The sequence below is a fragment of the Cornus florida genome, unplaced genomic scaffold, assembly GCF_030987335.1.
Source record: "Cornus florida cultivar Cherokee Brave unplaced genomic scaffold, ASM3098733v1 CherokeeBrave_3.0.0_Hap2_Chr08, whole genome shotgun sequence".
Classification (NCBI taxonomy): Eukaryota; Viridiplantae; Streptophyta; class Magnoliopsida; order Cornales; family Cornaceae; genus Cornus; species Cornus florida.
In genome coordinates this window covers 61,863,509-61,875,256 of record NW_026775578.1, presented here as the reverse complement: position 1 = coordinate 61,875,256, position 11,748 = coordinate 61,863,509, and the positions used below count along the sequence as shown (strand labels likewise).

Genomic DNA, 11,748 nt, shown 5'->3' with positions numbered 1-11,748 from the left:
ATAAGAATATTAAAATTTTTTCAAAAGGAAAAAAATTAACTTTTTTTTCAATTTTTTAATACTTTTTTTTTGTCTAAACAAGCATTTAAGACACTGTTCGTGTCAGCCAAATAGTGACTTAACGGTTCTTTAGTTCAAATATCTTGAGGGGAAAGAAGGCAAAAAAAAAAAAAAAAAAGGCCAAAAAATGCCCAAAAAAAATGATTTTTGAAATTTTTTTCACTGCCAAACACTAAGAGTGCACAAAAAAACTGTGGAATCGTGAGAACCGAATCGAACCGTGGGCTTCAGTTCCGGTTCTTAATTTCGGAACCGTAGGTGTACGGTTCTTGTTCCAGTTCTGGTTCTAGACCGTGAGAACTGGTAAGAACCGGAACCGTATATATATATATATATATATATATATATATATATATATATATATATATATATTATATTTAATTATTTGTTGTCTTAGTAACTAGACAGTTCTAAACTAAACTATAGCCTTATGAGGCCTACAAGCAGCTACATGGTCCACAGACTCCACACTAATGACTAAACCACAAAACAAAACTCAAAAAGTGAAAATCTGAAAACTCATATAAACCTAAAGTCTCATCTCTGCATCTTAAGCTAACCTTTGCCTCCACAGTCCCCTCATCACCTAGTCCCCATCTCAAGTTAACCCTTTCTTCTTCAATCCCAATCCCAATCCTCAATTCACAAGTTGAATCTTCTCTATCCCTAACTAATTCACTATCATTCTCTGGAATTCCCACATGGGTTTCCTCCAAAACCTCCAGGTGGTCGAGATTAGGCTCCGGCGAGGGCGTGACCGAAGCTATTCCGACGATTCCCACGCTGAGCTAACCCTCGCCTCCCCAGTTGCCAAATCTCAAGCTTCCTCGAATCCTTATCGCCCTCGGCAGTCGGCGCCTCACCTCCTCTCATCTTCAGAACCTCTACACTCAGTCGATTCAGATTTCATCCTCACTACTCATCCTCTCGTCTATAATCTGTATCGCAACTTACACTGTTACACACCATATTAAACTTCTCCGATCTGTATTGCGGCTTACACTGTTACACACATATCAAACTTCTCCGATCTGTATTGCGGCTTACACTGTATTATGTATTTATTTATATTTATATCTTTGTTATTGTATTCTATTAAGTAATGGAACAACATTAACAGTCGGTTCTTATGGAACTGAACCGGTATTCACGGTTCGGTTCGGTTCCATATTTATACGGTTTCGGTCCCGGTTCCCTTTTTAAGGAACCTTTATGAACTGTTCCGATCTGATCAGAACCGTACGGAACCGAACCATGTGCACCCTTACTAAACACGCCCTTAAATGTATTCTGGGCTACAATGTTGTTGGGCTATAGTATTGTTGGGTCACAAAAGTTAAAAATTCAAAAATGGGCGGGCCAGCACATCAGAAGCCTGAAATTGGGTTACCCTTTTTGACGACCCAGAACATGGGGCCCATTTTTTGGAGACTTTATTGTATCAGTTCAATAGCTAAAAAAAGCCTAGAATCTCTAAATTCTAGGCTATTGGCGTTGCTCTTATTGGGGGCTGATTTCATCGGCAACCTGAAAAATAGAGAGTGCGTTCGGTGCACGGTTCATTCTAGTCGTAAATATTGTGTATATATGACACAAATAAGTTCAGTGTATAGTGTGTTAGACGCACTCAATATCTTCTTCAAAATTTCTTATGAATTCGTTTGATTAGATGAAAATTTATAATAGAAAGTGAAAGTGAAATAAAGAAAAATTAAATTTCAATCATGCATTTTGTTAGTAAGAATTTTTTTTTTTTAAAAAGAAAATATTATTTTATTAGTTTGAATAGAGGAAAAGAATATAATTATGCTTACCAAAATACCCTTCGAATTTCAAATGAATACTCTTTATCTTCAATGGTTTATTTTAGTAAAGAATTAGTAAATATGGATTATAATTATTATTGTTATTATTATTATTATTTGTGGTGGTTTCAAGTTTTGTCTTGGCAATGATTGTCCTTGCTTTGTAGTCTGGGAAGTGTGTGATTTTTAGTGGGAGTCATTGATTTGAGATACAGTTTACACGTAAATAACTGAATGGAGAAATTGACTTGAGCTGAATAGCTAACTAACATGAAAAGCACAATTTTTGCGAGAAAATAAATGGCTTGGGCTGAATAGGTAACTAACATATAAAAACACAGTTTTTGCGAGAAAGTGAAATTTTTGTGTGTTTTATTCAGGAAATGTATTGGAGAAAATTCATGAGATGCGAAATTTTATTTTTTTTCAAAAATTTCTATCTAACTAAACTCTTAACAGAATTATAAAAATTTCGTTTCTTTTCTGTTTGCGTTACTTCACGCTAACCAAAGGGAATTAGAAAATGATTTTTCCAAAAATTACAACCCAATAGGATTGGAGAAATTAGTGTGCACCCCAATGGAACTCTTGGTTGCTCAACTTAGGCCTCCAAGCAAATCTCAATCAATATGTTGGTGGGATATATAAAATATGTTGTTTTGTCAAGTATAGGAAAACGACAAGACAAAAAGATAAATTAGTCATTACATTTATTTATTTATTTTTATCAACTGTCAATGTCCCTAAAGATTGAACAAACGACAGAAGTCTAACTGAATTAAACCCTTTTCAAATTTGATATAACTTGAAATTCAAATTTTATCAATATAATCGGAGTATCTTTGTCACGGTCCGAAAAAAAGTTGCAGGCACAATTTCTGATGAAGCTTGGGTCCACCTCCACCATATGATGGATCATGGAATAATTTTCAGTTCCCTCAAGCTAACATTTTTAGAAGCTAATATTTCAAAAATATTCAAGTGCATCGACAATCAACAAGTCTACAACTTGAATAATGCAGCTTCACATCCAAAAAGACATAATAAAAAATTAAAAAAAAAAAAAAGTGTTTCTTGAAAGTTTAACACAGGAAATGTCATTAACTGCAACAAAGCATATCCATGTATAATTACAACACAGAATGTAGATGAACTTAGCCAATGAGATTATGCTAGGTTTTTCATTGTACACACCATTGATATAGGTTCAGTGCTGAGAAGCTACAAACCCAGAACAAACATAAACTTCAATACCCCGAATAACCCAACGCGTTTTAATCACCTCCCACTTGTCTCTTCCACGAATCTTCCACAATTAATTCATCAACTCCCCAGTCTTCATAACTGGAAAATCCAACAGAATCAATTTATATACTTTTTTGGTTGTGGACTGGGAACTTAAAAAAACAGATTTATTGTTGTGATTGTTGTTAAATGAGAAAGAAAATGACACAAATTATGAAACAGGAGCCTTACCTTCCATCAGGCAGGTAGCGGCGAATGGTGAAGGGTATCTTCCGCTGTCGGAGCTCCTTCATGGCAATCTAAAACAAATAAATGAACAAAATATCATTGAGAGTCAGTGAAGCACAGGATCAATGATGTAAGCCAAATTATAATTGACAAAAAATTCTAAAACTACAAGTCTGGTTAAGCAACCCAGAAGGCCAGAAACAACTTTATCAAAAGCACTAGGCCAAATTACACTAAACCCCCCAGTAGTTTCAATAAGTTGCATAACACCTCCCTCTACCCTCAATTTATCAACAGTTGCAAATTACCCCCTTTGGCTGATGGAGAACTAAATGCTATTAAGGAACGATGAAAAATTACACAAATACCCATAGGGAGGAAATAGATAAAGAAAAAAGAAAAGAAAAAGAAAAAGGAAAAGGAAAAGGAAATAGATTTTTTTTAAAAAACCCAAATTTCCCCTCCCTTAAAACATACCAATTTGGATACATGTTTTAGGGTTTGCGATCAACAAAGTAAAAGATAAATCTAAATCTGTCTCTGCCACATTGTGACATCCTTTAACTTAGAAGTTCCAACAAAGACGAGGTAAGGTGGATGCATATTAAATTATAAAAAAAGTAATGAATCACTGCCATATATATCTTCAGTTATCAAAGAAAATGAAACCTTGAAATACTAAAATTTTTCCTCTACTTTGTCTATCAGAGGATCAAATGTCGTATTGGATAGATATATAGGATGTCTGAATATAATATATATATATATATATATAACACCATGGAAACCGATTCTCTCAGTATACCTTTTCTTACTGAGTTTCTCTCTCTGTGTTTGTATGTCGGTGTATTTAACAAATAACAAGTTATTTACTTTACATCTACAAACGAAGCTATGGAAGAGCGTATGGTAAGAACATCATTCATCCAAATATAAACGAGGATTCGAAGCAGATGAGGAGGAAGCATATTCCCAAAAAAAACGATGCGATTTTTTGATGGGGGTAGTTTTGGTGTTAAAATTGCCATAATGTTTCTTTTCCTCATATATTTTAACGGCTTACTGACAGAAGTTAAGCTCAGGAGGTAATTTGCAAATATTCATAAATTGAGGTGTCTGCCAAAAAAAAAAGTACAGGGAATATTTTGCAACTTCTTGAAACTATAGGGGGGTTTTAGTGCAATTTGACAAAAACACCAAGTTGATCTAACGATGTTGAGTTCGCTGAATGCCGCTGCTAAAACTGGAAAGTCGGAATTAGAATTCTGGATGTGTGAGATTGCATATTGCAAGACCTTTCAAGATTTCAACACTTGTTTGATAGACTTTAGAAAATTGGTTTCAGAATAGTTTAGCGATGGGCATGGTTAGGCAAAAGAAGTTTGCAACTAAAATTCATCTTTATGGAGTCTTTTAAGTGGCTTTTACAGTAACTATTTCATTTCAGGTAGAATAAAATATGAAACAATCAAGAATGTGATTCCAGTATAGATGTTTCCATCCTGTCAGTACATTTTACTAATAAAAAAGAAAAAGAAATGGATGATTGACAATAACATAGATAAGAAGCAGTAAAGACACCCCTACCCAAAAAGAGAGTAAAGAAAAGAAAAACATAGACGAGGAAGAAGAAGAAAGAAAGAAAGAAAGCAATCACACTGTAAAAGCAAAACTTTGAAGCAGTGGCTTCCCAATTGAATAATCCACCAACTTTGGAAAAGATTAGCATGATGCATTGATAAACTATGAAACCTCGTAATTATTAATTCTCATCCTTGAATCAAACTAATCTAGACCATCAATTTGAACCTAAGAAAAAAGAAAATTAAAGTTGTCATAAGTTTAGAAAACCATAAAACAAGATCTCTGATATAGGCCAAGATGTGAATTGAAACTTACCGCACTAAAGTGATTTGAACCTGCTACACTATTATGATTTGGGAAGTCCAGAAATATATGACTCATTAGCAGCCAAGTAAATAACCCCGAAACTATATAGAACTATTCTATATGAACAAAAAAGGACAGTTAAATTCTCAAAACACGGGCGATGGGCATCCAAAGCCTAAGGGCCTGCTTGGTCAGTCTATGAGAGCAATTGAAAAACAGAAACAGTTCAGCATTTGTTTGGTTAAGTAAAAGCTTGATTTGAGAGATCTGTCTTTGTAAGTTTTAAAAACTGTTTTCAGAATTATTGAAAATTGTTTTTTAGAGAACTGAATCTGCCCTAAGTTGTTGGGTTCAAGAAAACATCAATATGAAGGTAATATCAACAAGAGAGCAAACAGCGCAAAGTGAGAAGATTCATTGAGGAATATTAATGAGAATGAGCAATATTATTCAAGTCCAATGTGCTGTAAGAAGTAAGAACTAGAAGGAGACTGAAAGCGGTAATTGTTTAGGCAAATTAGGTATAAGTAGCTCATAATGGTCATATGGCATCCAGATGGCTGTTCTTTTAGGGACATCCTCATTCTTAACCTTAAGCTGATGGAACCTAAATCTAATATCAATTTTAGATAACAACAGTGCCCTTGCAACTAGCCAAACAATATATTGAACCATTGGTACTAAAGTAGATACTTTTTCTTCATAGTCACCCCATTCAGTTGTCAACAACACCGGAGCACTCAATAACAATACCCAATGTTGAATAAAAACCTTATCTAACAACTCCTCTATCTGCTGTTTAGCTCCTTCAGATTAGCCATCTCTATACTACAAGGAGCCATAGAACACAGAGCAATCTCAGGAAGTAACTAGCTTGAAAATCTGAACTTCCCATCAGATAGTAACCCTAGAAGTTCTTATGGAAATAAGTCCAGAGACACCGAAATAATAGGAATGTGGTTTAACCTCTCCCCTTTTCTACAATATGAGCAGGGAAACCTTGCACCCCTTACAAAGTAGAAGATTGTGACATCACATGGAAGGAAGAAGCTTCCTTGGCACTATGAAGGTGAAATTTTAACTGATCTGGAAATGGATGAATAATTCATTTAACTCTACTCCAATGACTCCATGGTAGTCTTTGCTGCACTACAACAACAGATTTATAATCATGGACTTTCCTTTTCCTTTTTCATTTGTCTAGTACACAGACATATTTTTTAAGTTGCATAAAAACAACTTATTATCTCACAGAAATACATAGTCCCCTGTAAATAAATAAGCGCTAGATGATCAGTCTAAAAGCATTACCAAGCAATGTCTACATATGCATGTCAAGATATGTGAGATCAATGATTGACAAGTGAAGTTTTGAAGTAACATTTTAAGAAGTCCAAATAGGAATTGATTCATCTCAAAATCAAGGTGCCATATGAATTGAAGGATGAAAAGCAAAAAATAGAAAGGGAAGAGAACCATAGAATTTTGGTCATTTAACAATTCTATACAAAGCTCCTTACCTCAAGTGGGTCAGTTTCACCCTCCAACTCAACCATAACAGGTGCATTCATGCTGCTCAACAAAAAAGTTAGTACACCAGCAATTCCACTAGTTTAACAATATTCTAAACTAAAAGCTTTGAACAAAGAACCTGATCTGCAGGGCACGGGTACCCAGGATTCTTGCACGCTCATATTTTGTCATATATTTTGACGTTTTCCGAGGTCGTTCTACTGCTTCTTGTTCTTGTTTGTCTTCATTTTCACCTAAAAGAGGGTCAGGAGCATCTTCGTTGTTTTCATTCTCACCTTCTTCCTCTACACCCTCCTGTCAGTCACCCACAAACATTTCAACCAATTTAGTTATACACCAGCAGTAAGCCCATCAAATACATTAACAGCATATCAAATAAGAACTTACATCAAGCTCGGGCTCTGGTGGCTCATCATCATATCTACACAAAGGAAGATTTCATTAACACTAGATGATAACGAAACCAAAATATTCTAGTAAGCAAACAAAACCTGATAGTTCTTGTTAAGGAAAAGTCAAAGCAAGTCTAGCAAGAAATGTGCATGCTCACTAACATACTCCGCAGGGTCATTGAAAAGGAGATTGCTTTAGGTGACAGTCTAGTGCAATCTGTGTATCTGTGTGTGCCAAGTCTATTATGCCTCCTGTTATAAAATCAGAATGTGTCTATATGGGACCATGGGATATTGTACATCACAGGGTCTGAATGTACAAGCAATAGATGAGTATGAATGGTCAATTCACAAAAAACTAGTGTTATAAAGCATGTATCATATTGGTTCCAATGTTAGTGCTACATATCAAGAAAGTACAAAAATATGAAGATCAATGAAAAATGCACAGTCGCATATTTCCTCAAAGCAGCATCCCAAAAAACAAAGAAATCCCAATTCTTTCATATTTGGAGAAAAATAGGCATAAGCACCAATGCACTAGTGCTGCAGCCTGCAAGCACTCAAATTACAGGAAATTACGAGATCTATTTCTTTCTGATCATAAGCCTCTTAGTAACAATATTATCCGACAGTACCAAGCCCAGCATTTATATTCCAATACTTAACAAAAGATCTCCCTAAAAAGATGATCAATATGAGTTTGGTTTATCCTCATTGGGACTTTGAAGCATGGTTGAGTTGCTAATAACACCGTGTCAGGAACAAAAAGGTGTATGACTCATCCAAGGAGTTTAATAGAGTAAGGTAACTAAAATATATGATTTTCACTCTCTTTCAAGACATCCATTTTGCCCATCTTTCCAGAAAAATGCACATGCTAAGTTTCACGAAAGGAATCATAGTATTTCACAAACCAATATTTCCTGTCCCATGACAAAATATCACCCCCATCATTTTGGTGGCCCAAGTGTAGAACCCCTGAAAACAATCAAGGGACATGATACTCAATTGACCCCAAATTTTCATAAGGGATCAATATCTCAATACCAACTTTGCCTATAACTTATAATGAGGCTTCACATCATTCTATAAAATTTAGCAGGATCATCATGAAAAATTCAAAGTACACGCGATTAGATGAGGTCCCAAAGATAGCAATACCAAAACCACAAGGACAAGTGAACTTTCTTCTACCTCAATGGGAAGATATGCAAATAAATGCAAAAATCAATAGTCCACTTTCCAATATGAACTCAAATATAATTGAGTCTAGGAAATAAAAAAATTACTTCATTCATCAATAAATTACCAAAACCATGTTTCACGCTTTCAAGTTTTCCTTAACTTAGGAAGTAGTCTACATAGAAGTCAATAGTGTATGGCTGTATGCATATTCCAAGTTTCAAACATTTTTCAGCCACTCAAAAGAAGACTACTATGATCATAAGACCACAGTTCAAACAATATCTTTCTAAGGCACGTTCTCTTAATTTTCCACACAAATTTTAATGTGTTGAGAATAAGTATATGTAGAGATAATGGAAAATTTAGATATCAAAAAAATTGTTTCCACTATTTTCGAAAACAATCAACCTTCAAAACAACTTGCTTTTCAAAAATATTTTGTTCTAATAAACTTTTTCGCTTTCCAAAATATGCCCTTTCTAAAACTTCTACATCTTAAAGTAGAACACTTTGATCTAATATAGTTTAGGCTTACAACTTACTATCACCAAAGCTAGAACACTTTGTGTTGCCTAGACCTAGTTCAACGGTGAAATGTTTGAGCATCGATGTCACTGATGCTATTTCGAGCCTTAAAGCAGCCATTTTCTGAAATATATATTTTTTATAAGTAAATTTCATTAAGCGCTCAAAGGGGGAGCCATCCCATATATAACTACACAAAAGCCAAAAATCCTCCACAGATTACAACTCTTCACATAGGCCCAAAAGAATAAAACAAAACTAAGAATAGAACTGGGTAATGTCCTTGTCCCTATTACCAAAGATAAGCATAAAGCAAATCCTACTAAGTCCTCCATATTGCAGCTTCTCTTTTTTCAATAACTGAAAGGGTTAAGATCAAATTTAATATGATCAGGGCATATATGATTAGGGCCTTAGGCCACATACTGTTGCCAAAGGAAAAACAAGCAAGTTTCTTATGCATGGCATACCTCATATTTAACTTTCCTATTTTCAATTGCCAAACCTTATTTGGTTTAGGTTTCACCCAGACCAAAGATAACATAAAGCAAGTACTACTACATACAAAATATTCAACTTTTTCTTTTTAATTAACCAAATATGTTTTAGGTTGTTTCTTATTGAAAGTGAATAATAAGAACAATTGTTTTTCAGGTACCCCAATTAATAGAACCATATTTCATATGATTTAAAGTCCCCTTATTAAAAATAAACAAAAAGTGCTACCACGTATTCCATAATCAGCTTATCTTTTCAATTATCTAACGGTAACAAGGTATGTAAAATATAGTATGGTTAGGCTCCATCCTTGGCATAGGTAAAAGTAGCTATAACACAAACCCAAATTTAACTTTTCAATTTTTGATTGCCTGATGGGTAGAGTAATAATAATAAGGTTTAACTTTTCCATTTTCTTCTTTTGATACTTAGTTATATATATATATATATATGTATATGTATATATATAAAATAAAAATAAATGAATACCTTGAGAGAGGAGAATTCCCAAATTACTCAATCTATGGTTTCCATAGATTCCATCATATGTGTTTGAGTTTTCATCAATCCAATCCAATTCAACTGTTCAACTTACAGAGCAAAAAAGGCAAGCGATTAAGAGAAGCAAATTCGTGAGGAGGTGAAGCCTGTAAATAAGCAGATAGATGACATGGAGACTTTCGGGGGAAAGTTTGGCGTCATCTGTGTCAAAAGGTAGCTAGGAGTTCTATGGTAAGGGAATTGTTAACCCAATTGTAATCACTTTCTCATAAAATGGATTGTGCCTGATTGGAGTAACTCCGAGGGTTTTTCCAATTTTAAATTTTTTACATGAAATTTTGTCGGTCTTTGATTTATTTGGCTTTTTATTTATTGCTTGATTATGGGTATGATTGATAGAATTGAGAATTAACTATGATTTAAATATCTATTTTCACAACAAACTAACTGAATTTAAAAAAGGATTAACGTAAATTTGAAAATTTACTTAAAAGCAAAATAATATCCATATGACCTATTCACCTCCCTCTAGGTCAAAGCCACAACACATTAGAGCCTTGGGTCTCGGTCCTACGGTTTTCTCAAGGGTATATAGAAAGCAAGTACTATTATGTAGTTCAAATTTATATCGTCCTTTTACAATAGAAGGTTAATTTTATGAGACCGAAGCTAGTGTGACATACACAAGATAAATATAATGTAAATGCCATTTAGCACTCAATTTTTAGATCTCACAAAATTCAATTTTTTCATCTTAGGTTCATATTGTCCATTAATCCAAGGGATTTTATGCCATGCATTAAGGTACTTTTTGACAATCCTAAATATAAGACAAAAACATTTTCAATAAACATTAAAATAACTCGTTAGCTAAGGACTCCTATTTTTCTAAAAAGCCACAAGCATATCTGTCAATCTTCCATAGCTTAAGCCTCAATTCTAATATTTGACAGCACAATTTCAGGGGTGAAAAACACTTGTGACCTGAGAAGGTTTATGACAATCACTAACACCAATATTTTTCAATGCCAAAATAGTAGTGTATTCTATTAGAAATCCTTCCTAAACTTTCTTTTTTTTTTTTTTTTTAATAAGTAAAATCTTTCCTAAACTTTCAAACTTTTCTACCCTTTATTTCAGTAATCAGCTCCAATATTGTTTATGATTGCTATTTAGATAAACATGGACTCCAAGTACAAAACACGAATTAAATAGTATCGTTGTATATGACATGAGAGAGAGATAAAATTGACTTCGCTTGAAATAAACCAAACAAAACCCTAAACCCTAGACATATAAACCCCAAGCCTTTGTGATCCCGAAATTAAGAGTAACAAAAACTAAATATTACAAAGATAAAAACAGAGAGTAAGAGATAGTACGAACCCTCCGTCAATCTCGTAGTCCTCATCGGCCATTGCTGCGAAGCTGAAAAGTTTTTCTGTGTCTCTCGTTCGCAAAAGCACACTGAAACGTCAAGTGAAAAATCAATTGCTTTCCCGCATGTCTTATGGAAATCGCGGTTTTCACCCGGCCCGATAGAATATATAGGTCCGATTTTAATCCACGCAACTAAGGTGCATAACAGGCCGCGCTACGGTTTTTTTGGAAAATCAGGCTCGAGCCCGTCGACCTTTGATTGTTCAACGGGCAGAGGCATTTTAAGAAATTCAAGCCCGGCCTCTGGACTTCAGAATTGCGTGCTGCGGGGACTGCGGGTTTAGAATAAGATTTTTATTTTTAAAAGGTTTTCATTCGGGCTAGATTTGATTTTTTTTAAAGTAAATCTCGTAAATAAATATATATTTAGCGGACCAATATAATCGGGGGTTTATATATTTTGGGGGTAGACCAGTACTTCTAATTTTTTTCTTTTATATATA

General features: G+C 34.3%; 1 protein-coding gene across 1 annotated transcript; it reads right to left on the bottom strand.

Annotated features, from left to right (window-relative positions):
• Positions 1-2,935: 2,935 nt before the first annotated feature.
• On the bottom strand, positions 2,936-11,514 carry LOC132271843 (DNA-directed RNA polymerases II and V subunit 6B-like). The gene is made up of 6 exons (XM_059773337.1): positions 11,252-11,514; positions 7,149-7,182; positions 6,880-7,055; positions 6,749-6,800; positions 3,342-3,409; positions 2,936-3,209 (listed from the first exon to the last, which is right to left on the bottom strand). The coding sequence occupies exons 1-6, from the start codon at positions 11,281-11,283 to the stop codon at positions 3,140-3,142; spliced, it is 432 nt and encodes a 143-aa protein (XP_059629320.1). The 5' UTR covers positions 11,284-11,514; the 3' UTR covers positions 2,936-3,139.
• Between the last annotated feature and the right edge of the window lie 234 nt (positions 11,515-11,748).

What these genes read in the sequence shown, in the direction of transcription:
- LOC132271843 (XM_059773337.1), bottom strand. Translation starts at nt 11,283, where the DNA reads ATGGCCGATGAGGACTACGAGATTGACGGAGG. An exon ending in GACTACGAGATTGACGGAGG is followed by an intron (nt 7,183 to 11,251) that starts GTTCGTACTATC and finishes TCCTTTGTGTAG; the next exon opens with ATATGATGATGAGCCACCAG. An exon ending in CACCAGAGCCCGAGCTTGAT is followed by an intron (nt 7,056 to 7,148) that starts GTAAGTTCTTAT and finishes GGTGACTGACAG; the next exon opens with GAGGGTGTAGAGGAAGAAGG.